Genomic DNA, 21,807 nt, shown 5'->3' with positions numbered 1-21,807 from the left:
ATGCCTCATTCCCTGATGTTGCAGTAACTTCTGTGGGCAGGGTTTTTGCTGCCATAATTTCGTCTTTTCCCTTATTCCTTTCCTGTTCTGCGGGGGCAGGAGCCCTCTGGTTGCGCTTGCGCCCTCCTTTAGTTCTATATGTTTTTGGTGATGACTCCATATCTAGGTGCTTCAGTTTTCTTTTGGCTTTTTGGCCCCGAGTTCGCACAGGGATGCTATCGCTTTTATCTCCCTCGGTAATTGATATATCGGAATCCACGTGTAAGTCATTACCATCTAAACGTGGGTGGTCGTTTACCAATGGTGCGCAGGAATCTTGACTGATATTCATGTCAGACCTGAGCAGGGTGGGAGTTGATGATAACCTGCTACCTGGGGTGAATTGTGTCAATGGGGCCGTGTCCACAATTATGCAGTTCTCATTAAAGTCTATGCCTGGAAGTCCTGCATAGGAAGCAACAAGTAAAGAGTCCACTGAATTATCATGGTTCAACAGAAGGGGGGGGCAGGCTTGATGGGAGTGAGAAGCGCCTTTCTGTATTCTAATGGCAGTCGCAACAACATCAATTGTTTTCTGGAGCATTTTATCAATGGCGGTCAATGTTGGCCGCGGGGTGATAGTGGTTGATGGGTGAGCAAATTTAAGCGAGTCTTTTGGCCTAGTTACTGCCGGTGTCTTTTTCCCCATAGTTCAAAACTGTTATTTAGACAATATAATATGCTTTATCACTGACCTGAAGTAGGTCCCGAAGATGATAAGAAGGGACTGCCAAGGGGGGTAGCCCAGCCCAGCCTCCTCCGGCCTCTGACGGCCACAGAAGGCCCGCCCTCTGCCCGGGCTCAGCCCGGCACCGCCCGCGCGCGTCCCGCGGGACGGGAGGCGTTCCACGGGACGGGAGGCGTTCCGCTCTTTGTTGGCGCCTCCGGGCGCTGTGTCTGACGTCCCAGGTGCGCCTCTGCCACTGGGGCACCTGGGAATTGTGGTCTTCGCTGGCAGTTTCCCTCACGGCGTTCTGGAGCGGAGAAGGGAGCTGGCTGCTGGTCAAGCCGTTCCCGTCACGGAGGTGAGTGTAGTGCTTTGCCCCCACGGAGCGCTCGGCGCTCCGCTCTTTGTTGGCGCCTCCGGGCGCTGTGTCTGACGTCCCAGGTGCGCCTCTGCCACTGGGGCACCTGGGAGTTGTGGTCTTCGCTGGCCGTTTCCCTCACGGCATTCTGGAGTGGAGAAGGGAGCTGGCTGCAGGTCAAGCCGTTCCCGTCACGGCGGTGAGTGTAGTGCTTTGCCCCCACAGAGCGCTCGGCGCTCCGCTCTTTGTTGGCGCCTCCGGGCGCTGTGTCTGACGTCCCAGGTGCGCCTCTGCCACTGGGGCACCTGGGAGTTGTGGTCTTCGCTGGCCGTTTCCCTCACGGCATTCTGGAGCGGAGAAGGGAGCTGGCTGCTGGTCAAGCCGTTCCCGTCATGGTGGTGAGTGTAGTGCTTTGCCCCCACAGAGCGCTCGGCGCTCCGCTCTTTGTTGGCACCTCTGGGCGCTGTGTCTGACGTCCCAGGTGCACCTCTGCCACTGGGGCACCTGGGAGTTGTGGTCTTCGCTGGCCGTTTCCCTCACGGCGTTCTGGAGCGGAGAAGGGAGCTGGCTGCTGGTCAAGCCGTTCCCGTCACGGCGGTGAGTGTAGTGCTTTGCCCCTACAGAGCGCTCGGCGCTCCGCTCTTTGTTGGTGCCTCCGGGCGCTGTGTCTGACGTCCCAGGTGCGCCTCTGCCACTGGGGCAGCTGGGAGTTGTGGTCTTCGCTGGCCGTTTCCCTCACGGCGTTCTGGAGTGGAGAAGGGAGCTGGCTGCTGGTCAAGCCGTTCCCGTCACGGCGGTGAGTGTAGTGCTTTGCCCCCACAGAGCGCTCGGCGCTCCGCTCTTTGTTGGCGCCTCCGGGTGCTGTGTCTGACGTCCCAGGTGCGCCTCTGCCACTGGGGCACCTGGGAGTTGTGATCTTCGCTGGCCGTTTCCCTCACGGCGTTCTGGAGCGGAGAAGGGAGCTGGCTGCTGGTCAAGCCGTTCCCGTCACGGAGGTGAGTGTAGTGATTTGCCCCCACGGAGCGCTCGGCGCTCCGCTCTTTGTTGGCGCCTCCGGGCGCTGTGTCTGACGTCCCAGGTGCGCCTCTGCCACTGGGGCACCTGGGAGTTGTGGTCTTCGCTGGCCGTTTCCCTCACGGCGTTCTGGAGTGGAGAAGGGAGCTGGCTGCTGGTCAAGCCGTTCCCGTCACGGCGGTGAGTGTAGTGCTTTGCCCCCACAGAGCGCTCGGCGCTCCGCTCTTTGTTGGCGCCTCCGGGCGCTGTGTCTGACGTCCCAGGTGCGCCTCTGCCACTGGGGCACCTGGGAGTTGTGATCTTCGCTGGCCGTTTCCCTCACGGCGTTCTGGAGCGGAGAAGGGAGCTGGCTGCTGGTCAAGCCGTTCCCGTCATGGTGGTGAGTGTAGTGCTTTGCCCCCACAGAGCGCTCGGCGCTCCGCTCTTTGTTGGCACCTCTGGGCGCTGTGTCTGACGTCCCAGGTGCACCTCTGCCACTGGGGCACCTGGGAGTTGTGGTCTTCGCTGGCCGTTTCCCTCACGGCGTTCTGGAGCGGAGAAGGGAGCTGGCTGCTGGTCAAGCCGTTCCCGTCACGGCGGTGAGTGTAGTGCTTTGCCCCCACAGAGCGCTCGGCGCTCCGCTCTTTGTTGGTGCCTCCGGGCGCTGTGTCTGACGTCCCAGGTGCGCCTCTGCCACTGGGGCACCTGGGAGTTGTGGTCTCCGCTGGCCGTTTCCCTCACGGCGTTCTGGAGCGGAGAAGGGAGCTGGCTGCTGGTCAAGCCGTTCCCGTCACGGCGGTGAGTGTAGTGCTTTGCCCCCACAGAGCGCTCGGCGCTCCGCTCTTTGTTGGTGCCTCCGGGCGCTGTGTCTGACGTCCCAGGTGCGCCTCTGCCACTGGGGCACCTGGGAGTTGTGGTCTTCGCTGGCCGTTTCCCTCACGGCGTTCTGGAGTGGAGAAGGGAGCTGGCTGCTGGTCAAGCCGTTCCCGTCACGGCGGTGAGTGTAGTGCTTTGCCCCCACAGAGGGCTCGGCGCTCCGCTCTTTGTTGGCGCCTCCGGGCGCTGTGTCTGACGTCCCAGGTGCGCCTCTGCCACTGGGGCACCTGGGAGTTGTGGTCTTCGCTGGCCGTTTCCCTCACGGCGTTCTGGAGCGGAGAAGGGAGCTGGCTGCTGGTCAAGCCGTTCCCGTCACGGCGGTGAGTGTAGTGCTTTGAAAGACATGATTATCTGTCTACCAGAGCATGTAAACTGAAGAATAAAAGTGATAAACAAATATATAGATACCGGTTTTGGGTTGCGTCCTTCAGCTATTGGTTTTTGAAGGTGTCATTCACATTTTTGACTGGCACACAGGAAAACATACATAAATTATGATAATGGGTCATCCCCGTTCAGTCATTACTTTGTTGGAAATGTAATTCACATTTTGTAATATGTTATGTTATGTTATACCAAATTTGTTTAGCGCACATTCACCAAAAAGGTTTCCTGGCGCTGCCAGTCACCATGAATAATTGCATTTTTAATCTTTAATTCTCTGGGTCCACTTGCTTCTGGTCTATGAAACTACGAACCAGTGAGGCAGATGAGAGCACGCTCACCATCTCCCCCAGGGGCAATGGAGTAAGGGCTGGTGCATTTAAACCCCTGCGCAGCAAAGGTGGGGCTGGGAGGACAACCTGCTGCCCAGCACATTGTGCCTCTTGTGGAAGGCGGTTTCTTCTGAGTAGCCTCCATCCCGGCTCTCAGTGTTGTCCTGTTTTTCACACCTTAGGCTCCAGTTGCTGCTCGGACTGTCCTAAGGTTGAAAAACAGTGCTTAATTTGAGCCGGTGGATTCCGGTGCTCGGCCCAGCACTTAATTGTCAGCACCGGTACTTATAAAAGTCCACTACATGGTGGTGTTGTCTGTCAAACGTTGAGATGAGCACAACAGTGTTTAATAAGTCAGTGTACATTAAAATGAATAATATCTTATTATTTATTTGGGGGCCTGCATTAGTCTGAATTGTCACCCTTGTGGGAGTGCAATGATTAGTAGTTGTGTTTGTGCGGTCCTTTGCAGTGCTGACAGGGGCAACGGGTGGTGCAGACTGCAGTGACCTCAGGAGAATGACCATGGCACATCCTTTTTTTTAATTACAAATTAAGCACTGCTGGAAACATCAATAGAGGTGGAGAGAGACCAGCAGGGGAGAGATGAAATAAGCTGGAGGCACTGGGAGGTGAGTGTGGAGCAGAAGGAGTGGCAGTCCTGCGCCGGCAGCCTCGGAAGCAGTCTCAGCTCCCTCAGTCTGTATCCTCCACTCACACCATGGCAAGTTCTGCTGCTGAGCTCTGAGCTCCTGCTGACCCTGCCGCACTCGGCAGAACTTCCTGCCCAAAACACCTCATGTTGTCCAGGTTCTGCAGTCGTCCCTTCCCGGGTACACGCTGTGGGGTGTGAAACGCCCCCTTCACTCTCTTTTCTTCACCCTCCACCTGTGCACAAAAATACACACCATAATAAGGTAGAGCGAAGGTAGACTGTGCAATGAAGCACTTAACACTACCTTAAAGTGCAGAAGGCTGTTTCAATGTACCAGGTTAACTCAACACCCTACAGCATATGTGTTACAGCCTAATATTCACCTCAATCATACAAATAATTGGATCTACCATTCTCACCCTTAATCCTCCAGAAGTAGCCCAGACCAGCCAAACGACCACCACATTCCACACATTCCTAAAGTCAACTGTTATAGTCCTTTGTGCACCCTTTCTGTTCAACCTTCCCAGTCACTGATCACAACCCCACCACAGCGAGCTAGAACTGACTGCCCTGCAACCATCCCAACCATCACTGAGTCCTCCTGCCTGTCTTTATTTATTTTATTTATATCATTTATAGAGCGCGCTGTTACCAACCGGTGTCCTGGCGGCTGTAGTGATAGCTCCCGTCGGTTTCAAGCCTCCTGCCTAGTGATTAAAAAGCCACGTTTTTAGACTTTTCCGAAAGGCCATCAGGTCCATGCTTTGTCTCAGTACCAAGGGTAAGGCATTCCAGGCGTTGGCCGCCCCACTGACGAAGCTTCTGCCCCCCCAGCGTGCCTTCCTAATACGAGAAGTCTTAATCAGCTCCATACTAGCTGACCTAAGCTGTCTGCCCGGTTTGTACCATTGGAAATGCTGCTGAAGAAACAATGGGCACAAACCATGGACCGCCTTAAAAACTATTATTATTATTTATATTATTTATAGTATTTATAGAGCGCGAGCGAAGGCCCTTGGGCATCTCGGCGCTGGGATATCTGCCATGTTCAGCCAAGGAGGGAAAGTGGGAATCACTGATGAATTCTTATTATTATTTATAGTATTTATAGAGCGCGAGCGAAGGCCCTATGCACATTGATTTAAACATAATCCGTTTACGCACTGGGAGCCAGTGTAGCTTCCTCAGCTCCCGAGAGATGGATGTGAACTTGGGTAGACCCGCAATGAGACAGGCTGCCGCATTTTGCAGAACCTGCAGTTTGTTAAGCAGCCCCTGTTGGGCCTCCAAGAAAAGACTGTTGCAATAGTCAAGGCGGGAGAGCACAAGTGCCCTCACCACCGTTTTCTTGCAACCATCCGGTAGGAAGGGAAGGATTTTCCTAATGATTTTCAAAGCCCAGTGGATGGAAGAGGTCAACACATTTACTTGGGGTTTGAAGGAGAGATGGTTATCGATCAGAACTCCCAGGTTCTTAACCTTCGTTACAGGAATAGGGGGGTTCACATCTCTTCTGGCCACCACTTAGGACTCAAAAAGTTGACATTGGAACCAAAGAATAAAACCTCTGTTTTGGAGGAGTTCAATTTTAGACAATTTCTAGCCATCCAAATGCTGACTGCTGTCATGCACTCCTGAAGCTTGGCGGCTACGCCTTCTTCTCTCCCCGGCAGCAGTGATACCACAATATGAGTATCATCCGTATAAGATGTTAGTTCAAATCCGTATGAACGGATAACCGGGGCAAGAGAAGAGACATATATATTGAAATGGGTGGGACTTAAAGACGATCCCTGGAGAACCCCCCCTGGGAGTTCGAAAGGTCTTGACTCAAACTCTCCAAGGGCCACCACCTGGACCCTATTCGTAAGGAAGGCTTTCAAGATGTTCAAGTCCCTCCCCTGGATCCCGCAGCCCTCTAAACGGTCCACCAAAATGCTGTGGTGGCCCGTGTCGAAGGCCGCGGACAGGTCAAGGAGGACCAGTGCTGCTCGGCCCCCCGCATCCATTGCCTTCATGATCTCCTCGGTTGATTTAATCAGGGCGGTCTCTGTACTATTACCTTCCCTAAACCCATGTTGGGCTTTGTCCAAGCCCTGAGTGGATCACAAAAATGCGCAGAGCTGAAAGTTCATGACTTTCTCTACAAGTTTGGCTGGCAGCGGCAGTCTGGCAATGGGCCGATAGCTATTAGGATCGGTGATATCCAAAGTCGGTTTCTTTAACAAAGGGGCAATAGATGCTCGTTTCCAACATGTTGGAAACTCCCCTGTTTCAAACATCAGGTTGAAAAGCTTGGCGAGGGTGCCGGCTATCGGGGTTGCCGCCGAATTTGCCACTGACACCGGGCAGTGGTCACGTGGAAAGCCCTATTTTGTAGCGTACAGAAGTTTTTTAATTTTTTCGGAGCTCACCGGGCTAAACGCTGGGAGTTTTGACTCCAGTGGGTTGGCGGCAAGACTCCTATGGGTACAAGCTAATAAACTCTGCTCCACCTGGGGTTCAAGTGCGGTGAAAATAAGTTCCACCTTACTCAAGAAGAACTTGGCTAAGTTCTCTCAGAGTTCCTCACTGGGTGGAATGATCACTGGCTTAGGAAAGGCCAGGCTAGAGACCGTATTGAAGAGTTCCTTAGGTGAATTCCTAGCCCCCTCAATACGCTCAGAAAAGTATGTACATTTGGCCTTCCTTATCATATCTTTATATACCCTCTGACTGGATTTAAGTTTGTGTTTATCCAACTCAGAGTAATTTTTACGCCAGTTCCGTTCTAGTTTCTTGCATACCAACTTGAATTCCCTGAGCTCTTCAGAGAGCCAAGGAGCAGATGGAGTGAAGCAAGTGGGGCGACAGTATTTTGACGGGGCTAGTATGATACACGCCCGGTCTATCCAATTGGTATACGTGGCCGCCGCCTTGTTCACATCTGCTGTCAAAGTGATCATGGAGGATTCCAAAAGGTCCTCCAGCGCACTTCCATCAACCTTCTTCCAGGTTCTGCATGTCCTCGCTGATTTCCTATCCTGCCTAGCTTTATGCAACCAGGTACTCGTGATATTAAACATCACCGCAGCATGGTCAGCCCAGGCAACGGGATCAATCTTAACGAACTTCACATCAGGGTAATTCGTAAAGATTCCATCCAGCGTGTGGCCGGCCAGATGCGTAGCCCCCTTAACCACCTGAGTGAGTCCCACCCCGTGCAACACCTCCGATAATGCAGTCGTATCCGGGTCCAAACTACTCTCTAGGTGGAAATTAAAATCTCCTAGTACTGTCAAAGATTTGGCGCACAGGGCTTCCTCTAGAATATTGCCAGCTGTTTCTAAAAACTGGGCCTTTGTCCCGGGGGTCTGTAGAGAAGGCAACCCTCAAGGGATTGATGATCAGAGAGGGTGAGCTTAAACCCCAAAGCCTTGCACGTCTCGGAGACCACCGACAGAAAGGACCCTTTGATGGAGGCATGGTAAGTAACTGCCAGACCCCCTCCCCTTTTACAGGGTCTGTCCAGTACAAAACTAATATATCTGTTGGGGTAGCTTTCACTATATCTGGCCCAGAGGCTGCATCTGTCCAAGTCTCAGTGATAAAAGCAATTTTTACCTTATTGTCCTTAATCATCTTGGCGCACGCCAGGCTGTGCTTTACCAGAGATCTGGCATTATTCAAAAGGCACCTAATGTTGCTCGACGTCCCCTCCCCTTTGTGCTTGTAGATACTGGTAGCTGTCCGAACTGGTTTACAAAGGATGTCTAAAGGACCAGCTTGACACGCTGGGCAGCCCAGAGTGCCAGCCTGCATGTCCATATCTGGCCTAAAAGTAATGCAGCTCTCTTCCCTACCTCCAACATTCAAATTCATTAGGCAGTCCCGGTCGTAGACCCGACTTGGCTGGGATTCTGATGGAAGTCGACCAGGGGTTGTGGTGCTAGGCGCGGGACCGGCGTGTACGGGCGCAGACGGGCTTGCCTTTGGCACGCCGTCGGCGCGCCCGCTGCGCATGCCCGCTGCGCGGTCGCGCCAGCCCTGCTTTTGAAGTGCTGGGTCTGCGAAAGCCTAGAGCACTGACCTTTGCCCGCTCAAGATGGCGGCGTCCGGGTGAGCGTTGGATCTAAGTACCCCCTCCTGTGCCCCCAGGGTAAGAAAAGCCTGCCCTTAACTACCCGCTCCACCTGTGAGTAGCGAGGTGAATATTCGTGCCTTTATTTTCCCCCAAAATTAAAAGTTTGTTAAAAAATTCAGTTTAATAATTCCTGTACTCAGAAAGCATTCCAGTGCAAACAACAGATATGTCTTTACTGCCGCCATCCAGCAAAACCTCAACAGATCTTTCCTGCCTCCCCCGCTCCCCCAGTACTCCCCTCTATCAGCTACCTGTTAATCAAACCAGTGGCGTAACAAAATCCCCCACAGCCCCCGCAGACGGCCGCAGTGCTGGGATCGGGGCTCCGAAGCTCCTGGGCCCCCGCTGGCACTAGCAGGCCCCTGGCCATTGAGCTTCAGACTGGGTCCGGAGAGTGTGGGGGCCCCATGCATGTACTTTGCATGGGGGCCCCTTCAAGCTTTGTTACGCCACTGAAGGGGAGATGCGGTTTCATAGTGTGTTCTATGTATGTTTCCGCATTGGCACAGTCCACATGCAGACTGCATGTCAATGTACATTGTGACTGTGAGGAGGTGCCTATTTGATGCGGGACAGAGGTCATTTGTTTTACCTCACGGATGTGGGGTTGTACTCGCACATTGTCATCTCACCGTCTTTTTACTCTGCTTCTATGTTGCATTTTACCTCATAACGCATGGGAATTGCAGGCCTGTCGCTGGTTATCGCTGATTTTTGTATCGCGATTGCCCTCATCGCTACTATTTTTCTGTTTGTGATTCACGTTTTGTCGTCCTTGAGTTAGTTTTAACACAGTCATTTGACACGTTACATGAGTCTATCGCATGGTACCGCCTTGTTGAGAATACTATGTTAACACTGCATTATTTTCCTGCAATACGCTGCGATGTGAAGAGTTGCATGAAGCTAATTTTGAGGTTATTATCACACGTGCTTAAGAACATCCCCCTTAGATGCTACACAGGCGGGAGCCCTGCCCCCACCTGCCTCTTAGCTCCAGAAGTAATCTGAGTGGGGGCCCGACCAGTGATGCCATCTTAGCGGACGAGGCCCACCTAGGGACATATAAGGTCAGAGGAAGTGCTGGGACACCCTCTGCGCCTGCTCTAGCATGCCCAGGACAGTGTAGACCAGCAGCAGTCTTGTATTCCAGAGTTGCGTTTCCTGCAGCTTTTCCAAGGATCCGGCCGGTTTGTTTAGATCATCGAGCAGGTTGGTGGTGCCCATCTCCCTTTCACTTATCTCCTCCTGTCTCCCTAATAACACTTTCCCCTCTTGTACCCCTCCCTGATCCTATTCATCCAACTCACAGGCTCGCATGCCCATTGTTCAAATTAAACTCTTATTTCCCTATTCTAATCCCTTCTGAGTTCCGGACTAGAGTACTACTCCGAACTCGCTTCAATGCCTCGTCAGGGGGTAGTAAGCACTATATAAATACAATTACAATGAGCAGTAGATGCATTAATCAACTGAGCCACCACAATCAAGGGTGGAGGGGCCCAGGCTCAAGATGTTTGACCATCAATATGTGATTGGACCAGGAGATGAATATATCTATATGGCATTTGTAAAAATATTCTTGTGTTTTATTTGTAGCTCATACATAGCGTTGACAACCCATACTTTGGGGGCGGAAGCGCTTAAAGATAGCACATGTCTTAACGAAGGCAGCCGCCAGTATGCGCAATAAAGATTAGACTTAGTCAAACGATGAATTGCCCAAAGAAAACAAGTGTCACCGGGTGTGCAAAATTTTAACCAGGCCCCTCACACCATTCACACATTAGCACTGGATGATGAGCCCCAGGGTTTTTCTGGAAATCTCGCTCTGCTTGCATAAACAGTCAGAGGGACTAGGCGGTAAATGTGGAAAATGGCAGCTGCTTGAAGGAAACTCAGGAGGTGGCAGCCACTGACAGCAGCCATGGGGGGCCAGGAGGTGGCAGCCACTGACAGCAGCCATGAGGGGCCAGGAGGTGGCAGCCACTGACAGCAGCCATGAGGGGCCAGGAGGTGGCAGCCACTGACAGCAGCCATGGGGGGCCAGGAGGTGGCAGCCACTGACAGCAGCCATGGGGGGCCAGGAGGTGGCAGCCACTGACAGCAGCCATGGGGGGCCAGGAGGTGGCAGCCACTGACAGCAGCCATGGGGGGCCAGGAGGTGGCAGCCACTGACAGCAGCCATGGGGGGCCAGGAGGTGGCAGCCACTGACAGCAGCCATGGGGGGGGCAGGAGGTGGCAGCCACTGACAGGGGCCAGGAGGTGGCAGCCACTGACAGCAGCCATGAGGGGCCAGGAGGTGGCAGCCACTGACAGCAGCCATGAGGGGCCAGGAGGTGGCAGCCACTGACAGCAGCCATGGGGGGCAAGGAGGTGGCAGCCAATGACAGCAGCCATGGGGGGCCAGGAGGTGGAAGCCGCTGACAGCAGCCAAGGGGGGACAGGAGGTGGCAGCCACTGGGGGGCCAGGAGGTGGCAGCCACTGACAGCAGCCATGAGGGGCCAGGAGGTGGCAGCCACTGACAGCAGCCATGGGGGGCAAGGAGGTGGCAGCCACTGACAGCAGCCATGGGGGGCCAGGAGGTGGCAGCCACTGACAGCAGCCATGGGGGGACAGGAGGTGGCAGCCACTGGGGGGCCAGGAGGTGGCAGCCACTGACAGCAGCCATGAGGGGCCAGGAGGTGGCAGCCACTGACAGCAGCCATGGGGGGCCAGGAGGTGGCAGCCACTGACAGCAGCCATGGGGGGACAGGAGGTGGCAGCCACTGGGGGGCCAGGAGGTGGCAGCCACTGACAGCAGCCATGAGGGGTCAGGAGGTGGCAGCCACTGACAGCAGCCATGGGGGGCCAGGAGGTGGCAGCCACTGACAGCAGCAATGAGGGGGCAGGAGGTGGCAGCCACTGACAGCAGCCATGGGGGGCCTGGAGGTGGCAGCCACTGACAGCAGCCATGGGGGGCCAGGAGGTGACAGCCACTGACAGCAGCCATGGGGGGCCAGGAGGTGGCAGCCACTGACAGCAGCCATGAGGGGCCAGGAGGTGGCAGCCACTGACAGCAGCCATGAGGGGCCAGGAGGTGGCAGCCACTGACAGCAGCCATGAGGGGCCAGGAGGTGGCAGCCACTGACAGCATCCATGGGGGGGCCAGGAGGGGGCAACCACTGACAGCAGTGCTGAGGGGCCAGGAGGTGGCAGCCACTGGGGGGCCAGGAGGTGGCAGCCACTGACAGCAGCCATGAGGGGCCAGGAGGTGGCAGCCACTGACAGCAGCCATGAGGGGCCAGGAGGTGGCGGCCACTGACAGCAGCCATGGGGGGCCAGGAGGTGGCAGCCACTGACAGCAGCCATGGGGGGCCAGGAGGTGGCAGCCACTGACAGCAGCCATGGGGGGGCCAGGAGGTGGCAGCCACTGACAGCAGCCATGGGGGGGCCAGGAGGTGGCAGCCGCTGACAGCAGCCATGAGGGGCCAGGAGGTGGCAGCCACTGACAGCAGCCATGGGGGGCCAGGAGGTGGCAGCCGCTGACAGCAGCCATGGGGGGCCAGGAGGTGGCAGCCACTGACAGCAGCCATGGGGGGCAAGAAGGTGGCAGCCACTGACAGCAGCCATGGGGGGTCAGGAGGTGGCAGCTACTGACAGCAGCCATGGGGGGACAGGAGGTGGCAGCCACTGGGGGGCCAGGAGGTGGCAGCTACTGACAGCAGCCATGAGGGGCCAGGAGGTGGCAGCCACTGACAGCAGCCATGGGGGACAGGAGGTGGCAGCCACTGGGGGGCCAGGAGGTGGCAGCCACTGACAGCAGCCATGGGGGGCCAGGAGGTGGCAGCCACTGACAGCAGCCATGGGGGGACAGGAGGTGGCAGCCACTGGGGGGCCAGGAGGTGGCAGCCACTGACAGCAGCCATGGGGGGACAGGAGGTGGCAGCCACTGGGGGGCCAGGAGGTGGTAGCCACTGACAGCAGCCATGGGGGGCCAGGAGGTGGCAGCCACTGACAGCAGCCATGAGGGGCCAGGAGGTGGCAGCCACTGACAGCAGCCATGAGGGGCCAGGAGGTGGCAGCCACTGACAGCAGCCATGGGGGGGCCAGGAGGTGGCAGCCACTGACAGCAGCCATGGGGGGCCAGGAGGTGGCAGCCACTGACAGCAGCCATGAGGGGCCAGGAGGTGGGAGCCACTGACAGCAGCCATGAGGGGCCAGGAGGTGGCAACCACTGACAGCATCCATGGGGGGGGCCAGGAGGTGGCAGCCACTGACAGCAGCCATGAGGGGCCAGGAGGTGGCAGCCACTGGGGGGCCAGGAGGTGGCAACCACTGACAGCAGCCATGAGGGGCCAGTTGGTGGCAGCCACTGACAGCAGCCATGAGGGGCCAGGAGGTGGCAGCCACTGGGGGGCCAGGAGGTGGCAGCCACTGATAGCAGCCATGAGGGGCCAGGAGGTGGCAGCCACTGACAGCAGCCATGGGGGGCCAGGAGGTGGCAGCCACTGACAGCAGCCATGGAGGGCCAGGATGTGGCAGCCACTGACAGCAGCCATGGGGGGCCAGGATGTGGCAGCCACTGACAGCAGCCATGGGGGGCCAGGAGGTGGCAGCCACTGACAGCAGCCATGGGGGGCCAGCCACTGACAGCAGCCATGGGGGGCCAGGAGGTGGCAGCCACTGACAGCAGCCATGGGGGGCCAGGAGGTGGCAGCCACTGACAGCAGCCATGGGGGGCCAGGAGGTGGCAGCCACTGACAGCAGCCATGAGGGGCCAGGAGGTGACAGCCACAGACAGCAGCCATGGGGGGGCAGGATGTGGCAGCCACTGACAGCAGCCATGAGGGGCCAGGAGGTGGCAGCCACTGACAGCAGCCATGGGGGGCCCAGGAGGTGGCAGCCACTGACAGCAGCCATGAGGGGCCAGGAGGTGGCAGCCACTGGGGGGCCAGGAGGTGGCAGCCACTGACAGCAGCTATGGGGGGCCAGGATGTGGCAGCCACTGACAGCAGCTATGGGGGGGCAGGAGGTGGCAGCCACTGACAGCAGCCATGAGGGGCCAGGAGGTGGCAGCCACTGACAGCAGCCATGGGGGGCCAGGAGGTGGCAGCCACTGACAGCAGCCATGGGGGGCCAGGAGGTGGCAGCCACTGACAGCAGCCATGAGGGGCCAGGAGGTGGCAGCCACTGACAGCAGCCATGGGGGGCCAGGAGGTGGCAGCCACTGACAGCAGCCATGGGGGCCGGGAGGTGGCAGCCACTGACAGCAGCCATGGGGGGGCAGGATGTGGCAGCCACTGACAGCAGCCATGAGGGGCCAGGAGGTGGCAGCCACTGACAGCAGCCATGGGGGGCCCAGGAGGTGGCAGCCACTGACAGCAGCCATGAGGGGCCAGGAGGTGGCAGCCACTGGGGGGCCAGCAGGTGGCAGCCACTGACAGCAGCTATGGGGGGCCAGGATGTGGCAGCCACTGACAGCAGCTATGGGGGGCCAGGAGGTGGCAGCCACTGACAGCAGCCATGAGGGGCCAGGAGGTGGCAGCCACTGACAGCAGCCATGGGGGGCCAGGAGGTGGCAGCCACTGACAGCAGCCATGGGGGGCCAGGAGGTGGCAGCCACTGACAGCAGCCATGAGGGGCCAGGAGGTGGCAGCCACTGACAGCAGCCATGGGGGTCAGGAGGTGGCAGCCACTGACAGCAGCCATGGGGGGGCCAGGAGGTGGCAGCCACTGACAGCAGCCATGAGGGGCCAGGAGGTGGCAGCCACTGACAGCAGCCATGAGGGGCCAGGAGGTGGCAGCCACTGACAGCAGCCATGGGGGGCCAGGAGGTGGCAGCCACTGACAGCAGCCATGAGGGGCCAGGAGGTGGCAGCCACTGGGGGGCCAGGAGGTGGCAGCCACTGACAGCAGCCATGAGGGGCCAGGAGGTGGCAGCCACTGACAGCAGCCATGAGGGGCCAGGAGGTGGCAGCCACTGGGGGGCCAGGAGGTGGCAGCCACTGACAGCAGCCATGAGGGGCCAGGAGGTGGCAGCCTCTGACAGCAGCCATGGGGGCTAGGAGGTGGCAGCCACTGACAGCAGCCATGGGGGGGCAGGATGTGGCAGCCACTGACAGCAGCCATGGGGGGCCAGGAGGTGGCAGCCACTGACAGCAGCCATGAGGGGCCAGGAGGTGGCAGCCACTGACAGCAGCCATGGGGGGCCAGGAGGTGGCAGCCACTGACAGCAGCCATGAGGGGCCAGGAGGTGGCAGCCACTGACAGCAGCCATGGGGGGCCAGGAGGTGGCAGCCACTGACAGCAGCCATGGGGGGCCTGGAGGTGGCAGCCACTGACAGCAGCCATGGGGGGCCAGGAGGTGGCAGCCACTGACAGCAGCCATGAGGGGCCAGGAGGTGGCAGCCACTGACAGCAGCCATGAGGGGCGAGGAGGTGGCAGCCACTGACAGCAGCCATGGGGGGCCAGGAGGTGGCAGCCACTGACAGCAGCCATGAGGGGCCAGGAGGTGGCAGCCACTGGGGGGCCAGGAGGTGGCAGCCACTGACAGCAGCCATGAGGGGCCAGGAGGTGGCAGCCACTGACAGCAGCCATGAGGGGCCAGGAGGTGGCAGCCACTGGGGGGCCAGGAGGTGGCAGCCACTGACAGCAGCCATGAGGGGCCAGGAGGTGGCAACCACTGACAGCAGCCATGGGGGGCCAGGAGGTGGCAGCCACTGACAGCAGCCATGGGGGGCCAGGATGTGGCAGCCACTGACAGCATCCATGGGGGGCCAGGAGGTGGCAGCCACTGACAGCAGCCATGAGGGGCCAGGAGGTGCCAGCCACTGACAGCAGCCATGAGGGGCCAGGAGGTCGCAGCCACTGACAGCAGCCATGGGGGGCCAGGAGGTGGCAGTCACTGACAGCAGCCATGGGGGGCAGGAGGTGGCAGCCACTGACAGCAGCCATGGGGGGCCCTAGAGGATGGACCCCTGGACCTCCACATGCACTGCATATCTCCTGATGGAGCCCTTACACAAGTGCAGGGGGCTGGAGTTTGTCATGAGTGGGGATGCACCGGAGGGACAGACTGTCATGGGGCAGAGGGATAGGAAGAAAAGGAGGAGACAACTGTGAGCACAGGCGAAGATAGCAGCACAGAGCGTGGGAGGTCTGTTGTACAGAGAGGGGAAAGCACACAAGTAGGCAGAACAACATGGAGCTCAGGAGGTGGTGAGTAAGTGGGAGAGCAGATGATGGAGAACTCACATAACTTGGGAGAAACACGAATGGAAAGAAACCTGGTGCATGGGGCACGGGGCACGGGGTATGGTGGGGGAAGCACGCGAGGCAGGGAACTGTCAGGGTCAGTTTCTCAAAAGGGGGATGGGGGAGTTGACCCCCTGCCTGCAAACCATTACATCTCATACATTATCCTAGCAGATAGGAGGTGTACTTCTGAGAGGCCTGGTTTATTCCTGCACCAGCTGAGGTTGTGAAGCTGAACTGCGCATGTCAGGTTGACCGGTGTTGTGCTTGTGCCCAGCCTGACATGGCAGTTCAGGCATTCCCAGGCATCGCTGTCAGGGAGAGGGGGAACCAGAGACAGAGCCCCTTGGTTTCAGAGGAACCAATGTGTTTGCCTGTCCTATCCAATCCCTGCAGTGCTCTTATGCTGTTTACTATGATAACCAGCATGAGAGCAGTACTTCCATTGGCTGAAGTGTGTGATGCTTTAGTTTACCCGTGACCGGCATACACAGCTCTTCACTACAGTCCTCAGGTGTGCAAAGAAGATTAATCGCCACGGTAAGGTGGATATTTTTTAGTATATCACGTCCTATGTAATGTAACTATGCTCATGTAAAGTGCTCCCATACTGTCAGGCCAAGTTTGCATTATGTAAATTCTGTCAAAAAACAATAGAGATTTAATGTCTCAGTAGCATGGTGAGTCCAACGGCCTTGTGACATGTTCCTAGTTTACACTAAAATGCAAAATAAAAATGTACCCCATCAATTCCCCACCATTTTCTCGAGCCACCAGTGCTACTGAAAAATAAAATAAACAACAATAAGGGAGTATGGGAGGGCTGCGGCAGGTGCAACTAACAACGGGGAAGCAAGACTGTTTACGAAAGTGTCGCAGTCCGAGCACGAACAGCGGAAGGACACTAATAAAACGATCAGGCTGTACTTGGTCCATGCTCCATACAGGGATAACCCTATAAAGGAGACGCAAAGGAGATTGTGAAGTGCACCCACTGACAAATGAAAAGTAGGGAAATGAGAGTGATAAGGATTCCTAATAATGGAAAGTATTAGGAGAGCCTAAAACCCTTGGCCCTTATTTATGAGGCCTTGCGTAAGTTTTGCGCCGCCGGTGCGTCACTTTTAGTGACGCACCAGCGGTGTAAAAAATGCGCCTCATTGTGCCATATTTAAAAAGTGACGCATCTAGGTAGATGCGTCACTTTTTAAACCCCTGCGCCACATTATACCTGCGTCAGGTATGATGTATGCAGAGGGGGCGTTCCCCCGCAAAAAGCCTCGTAATAGTGACGCAGTGAAATCTATGAGATTTCACTGCGCCACTTTTAGGATGCTGTTGCGTCAAAATCTTGCGCCTGCCTCGCAGCAGGCGTAAGACTGACGCAAGCCCTTTCACATGGGGCTTTCCCCATGTGAAAGGACGCATTGCTGAAGTTGCATCACTTTTGTGACACACCAGCAATGCGTCACTTTTGCGCTTACAGATACGTCAGAAATGCTGACGTATCTGTAACTCCTTGCGACATGATGCGTCATACATTAAATATGACGCATCAGGAATGTCGTAAGGAGTGCGCAGTGAAAAGTGACGCATCGCTGTTTTCACGCAGCGATGCGTCACTTTTCATAAATGAGGCCCCTTGTTTAAAGCCCTTGTTAGAGTTTTTTTTAGAAACAAAAAATGTTCTAAAAATATTGGTAGCCAAATCTCAAGTCTTATTAGATCTGCAAATAAAAGGTCAGAGAGGTTGGAAGACCAGTAATAAATCTTACAGAAGATCACACAACGCAACATGATACTGAGAATGAGCTGATGCAGGGTCGCCCGCAGGTGTGGCGGCTCTTTTAGGGAATACAGAATGACTGTAAGCATGATGCCCGCGCACACACCTAGCTGCTGTTAATTGGGCCCCAGTTTTCAAGGCAGCTATAATGTAAACAGTTTAGACAGCAACTGTCAATAGGTAAATATGAGTAAAAGGAAAGTGACCACGCTGGTTTAAAAATAACAGCAACAGAGCTTAAAAATAGTACCTCAATCACAGTGGGACCAGTGAAAAGGAAAGCAATCAACCTGAAACAATCAGTACTTGGTCCATGCTCCAACTGATAGAAGAGGAAGTGATGCCAGGACACACTGGCCAACTAGAAGACCACAAAGAAGAGTGACAATGAAGCCAATAAATAGAAAGAAAAAGTGCCAGCAGGGCCTCCTGAATGAGGCTCCATAACAGCACTATTGCACCACCGGAGCGTCACTTTTCTGACGCTGCGGTGGTGCAAAAAGCAAATTTACTTCTCTTTTCATGGCCTTGTAAATAAGTGCACCTTTCACAAAGAACACTGCATCAAAGGGACGTTCCGTGGATGTTGATGTGGGTGTTCCCACGCACCACCCGTGGATTCTGAAGCATTCACAGATTTATGCGGAATCATAAACCTTGGAATGAGTCAGATTCTAATGTCACCCCAGGGGTGGCGTTAGGGAGGAGCAGCGAAGAGAAATGTTTTCATTTCTCCTCATTTTTCCTCTTTCTAAGTGTGCTTCATTCTGCAGCAGCCATAGAAAGAAGAAATTGCCTCAATCAATTGATTTTGTGCTAAGAGATGTCCCTTCCTGCTCAATTAGCCCTGCAGCACAGGCACCCTTGCACCATGGCGCAAGGGTCCCTGCATTAGCACATGGCAGCCCGTTGGGCACCAGAACCGGGGGAAAGGACAGGAATGCGCCGTATCTCATAGATATGGTGCACTGCTGCCCTTTTCTTTTCATGCACGGTAGCGCAGCAAGATTCCTTGCGGCATTGCCCTGCGCCAAAACCTTGTAAATGAGGCACAAAATGTTTAGCTTTAAAACGTTAATGTAATGCATGTCAGCAATTTAGTTACTGTTTACCTTGATCAAATATTTTAAAATAAAAATGTAATATTTAGTTTTCCACTGGTTACACATCCTCCAGTCGTGGTGTTCTACTCGTCGTCCGAGCGCGGGACCCCAGAGCCTTCTCCCCTAATCAATCGGATGCTGTTGTCATGCTGTCAACTAGCATGAGAGAAGTGGCAGGAGTGGGTGGACTGGGCTGGCTCCGTGCTCAGCCAGGCACTGGGTACCTGTACCTTCTCTCCACCTGGCTGTACAAGACAGCTCAGGTTGGAGAGGTTTAAAGAGTGCATGTCAGGCTGGCCGTCGCAAGACAAACGGCTAAAGTGGCATGCGCACTTCAAACTGCTATAGCCAGCCACCACTTCTCCCTGCTGCCAATCAGCAGCAATGGCCTTGCCCCCCCCCTCACACTCAACTTGGGCTGGCAGAGAAAAAGTAAAATGGTAATAAAGTCATTATATCACCATTCTATTTTTCACTTTTGCTGTGTCCGCAGCAGGAGGGGCAATGCTCCTCCACCCAAAATGAGAAGCCACCACCACAGGAGAATCATGAGCAGGAGATGGCTTTTACATCTGCATATCTGACTGCCCCAATGTCACCGCTGAGTCACTTACACCAACCAGTCAAATCCTTCACATGCACAGACCTACTCTGGATGCATCCATGTTATGAAAACATTTGGCTACACACATGACACTTCACTGGAAATCACCTCTAGACAGATGAGGGAGTTATCACTTCCTGAAAAAGAACCCCAAGGGGCCCATGGGGATACACCATCATTCTGCACACAGTGCACTTCACAAGCTATCCTAAACCCGGGCTTCTGGTAACAGCAAATTCCTCAATTTGAAAACAGTTCTATGGCCACATAGCTCCTACCTTCAGCAGCCTAAGTTCAATGCAGAAGCTGAGAATAAATATTATAGAAACTGCCAAGAACATGCCCCTCTTTAAGGTCCGTGCTGCTGGTGTAACCATCTTAGTACCCTGTGGAAGACAACAAAGAACAAAGTGTTAAAGAAAATGGAATGAGATCTCTTTTCATCTTACATCAAGTCAAAGAGTTTTTTAATGTAAAGTAAGATATTATTGCCATACCGATCTATAATGTCACATTAATCTTTGTATTTTCAGTGAATTGCTATGGACTATTTTTTACGTAAAGTAAAATGTTATTCCTAAACCCAACCCCTGGCAGGGCCCCCCCATCTGCCACACATGGTCTTTGTCTGTGTGCTATGCTTAAAGAGACACATTAGAATACAGTTAAAACACCTACATATACTAGGGTACACAATGGTATGGTGGGGTACCGCTATGATTGGCATGACCTCCCCTATAGGCCCCTAGTATATAATAGGGCAGGGGTTTTGAAACTACATAGAAGTCCCCAGTACCCTGGGGCATGGCAGTTTAGAGGCCAGCAGCCTTTTTCTGCACTTGCATGTGTGCACTGCTGAAGCCTGGGGTCAGTTTATAAACAGCCCGGGTGCCAGGACTGCTTTTAAAACGTAGATTGTGCCCAAACTCGACTTTTGTGTTTGGGGCACTTACAAATGGATAACCTACAAGGTTTTGGCATATGTGGGACCCCCAGGGGTTCCCCTATGTATCCCAGGGGTGGGGGTTCAATGATGTATAAGGTACACCCTTATAAAATGAGTTTTTATATGCCTGGGTAAAGTGAAATTTCACTTCCCACATTGTGGTAAAGTGCTGCTCAAATTCAACTTTGATGCTAGGAGCACTGCAGAGGGAGGATTTGCAATATTTCTACAGATTCAGAACCCCTAAAGTCTCCCCTAGTTGCACCTGAAGTGGGGGTCCTGTAGATATAAGCAAAGTACTTATAACATATGTTTTTGTAAGCCCTGGTGCTGGAAAAATGGCCCAAGTCCTTTTTCCCATTGCAAATCCCCTGCTACATAGGTTAACATGGTAGTAAGGTATTGATTAATAACATTTCATAGGAGAGGGATAGAAGTGCCATTCAAAGACTTCCCCGAATTTAAATAATAAATTCATCAGTATGATATTGTTGAATTTATCCTAAAGTGTACATACAAGAAGTTATAAGTCTTTCTTGTTTGTAAGTCCAGATTCAGCCTTCCGGTGGTCTGCCCTGATTGGTCAGAGTTAAGTGGATTAACCAGGTTGCCTTTGAAGAGGTGATAAAGAGCCCCTGGGGTCAGCCAGCTCTGCTGGCAGGGCAGTGTGCTGTTCCATAGGAATGCCACGCCATGGGGAGGAGTCGTAAACTACGTTCTTCAAAGAGGAGAGCAGAGAACAGTGTCATTTACAATTCTGAACTTCCCACCTTAGGCAGATGGCAGGATTAAGGAAGGTATGAGCAGATGCAAGGGGTAGAGTTTAAGTCAATTAGACATCCTAGGAGTGTGTTTAGCCAGCTCTTACCTCCTTGCTGTTAAATCAGTCATTATGGATTTGGAAGATTTGATGCACTCTGGGACAAAATAATGCCACACTCTACAGGATGTGGTCATATCTTTGAGAAGTTACCCTGCTCCCATTGGTCAGGAGTGACCTCCTGCCTGACCCAGAGAACTGGGAATAAGTATCTGAGAGGGGCAGAGCCTCTCAGATCTTACTGAAGAAAGAAGTGCCCCGTTGAGAAGTTTTGCAGTGCAAAGATTTCTAAGGCCTGACCTCGAAGATGGCACCTTCTGAAACTAGAGCCTTGTGGATTATCTTGCTGAACAAGAACTAAAGAGTGGACTCCCTGAAAGCTACAGGTTAAAAGAGCTCATCTGGAACATCACCAACTAAATCCGCACCTTGGAGAACCACCAGTGGGTTTGTAAGGGTTTTGTACCAGTGGATTGTGGGAACTGAAGTACTCAACTTTCAAGGACCATCTTGGAGCTTCCAGACCCTTGGAGTGAGTTTGAGAAACTTTGGGACCCCTTGAGGAACTTCAGGAAGAAGTTCAAGAAGTTTGGAGAAGTTTGGAGCAACTTTGAAAAAAAGCTCCATAGAGGGACTGGCTCAACCTGGCCAGCCAGGTGGACTGCCTCCAACCGCGAGCCGGCCAAGCCAGCCAGGTTTGTCCTGCTAAAAGCTCCGTCACTCCAACTTCCAGAGATTGACCGGGACTAGAAGAAATCTGAAGCCGGCGAACCCTCACCAGATCCAGCTACATGAGGAGCATCGAGAGAGCACATGAGGAGCATCGAGAAACTCCACGAGAAAAAGCTCCAGAAAAGTTTCTAAGTCAGCTCGTAGAAA

General features: G+C 54.6%; 1 protein-coding gene across 1 annotated transcript in view; it reads right to left on the bottom strand.

The window, feature by feature from the left end:
• The window catches only part of LOC147725749 (NXPE family member 4-like), a 209,614-nt gene extending 190,075 nt beyond the window's left edge, over positions 1–19,539 (bottom strand). The window contains exon 1 of the mRNA XM_086964584.1: positions 19,441–19,539. Coding sequence (XP_086820710.1) covers positions 19,441–19,539 — 99 coding nt within the window. The remainder of the gene's footprint in view (positions 1–19,440) is intronic.
• Between the last annotated feature and the right edge of the window lie 2,268 nt (positions 19,540–21,807).

This window comes from Lissotriton vulgaris, chromosome 3_2 (assembly GCF_964263255.1).
Source record: "Lissotriton vulgaris chromosome 3_2, aLisVul1.2, whole genome shotgun sequence".
NCBI classification, from domain to species: domain Eukaryota; kingdom Metazoa; phylum Chordata; class Amphibia; order Caudata; family Salamandridae; genus Lissotriton; species Lissotriton vulgaris.
This window is presented reverse-complemented; position numbering and strand designations above follow the sequence as displayed.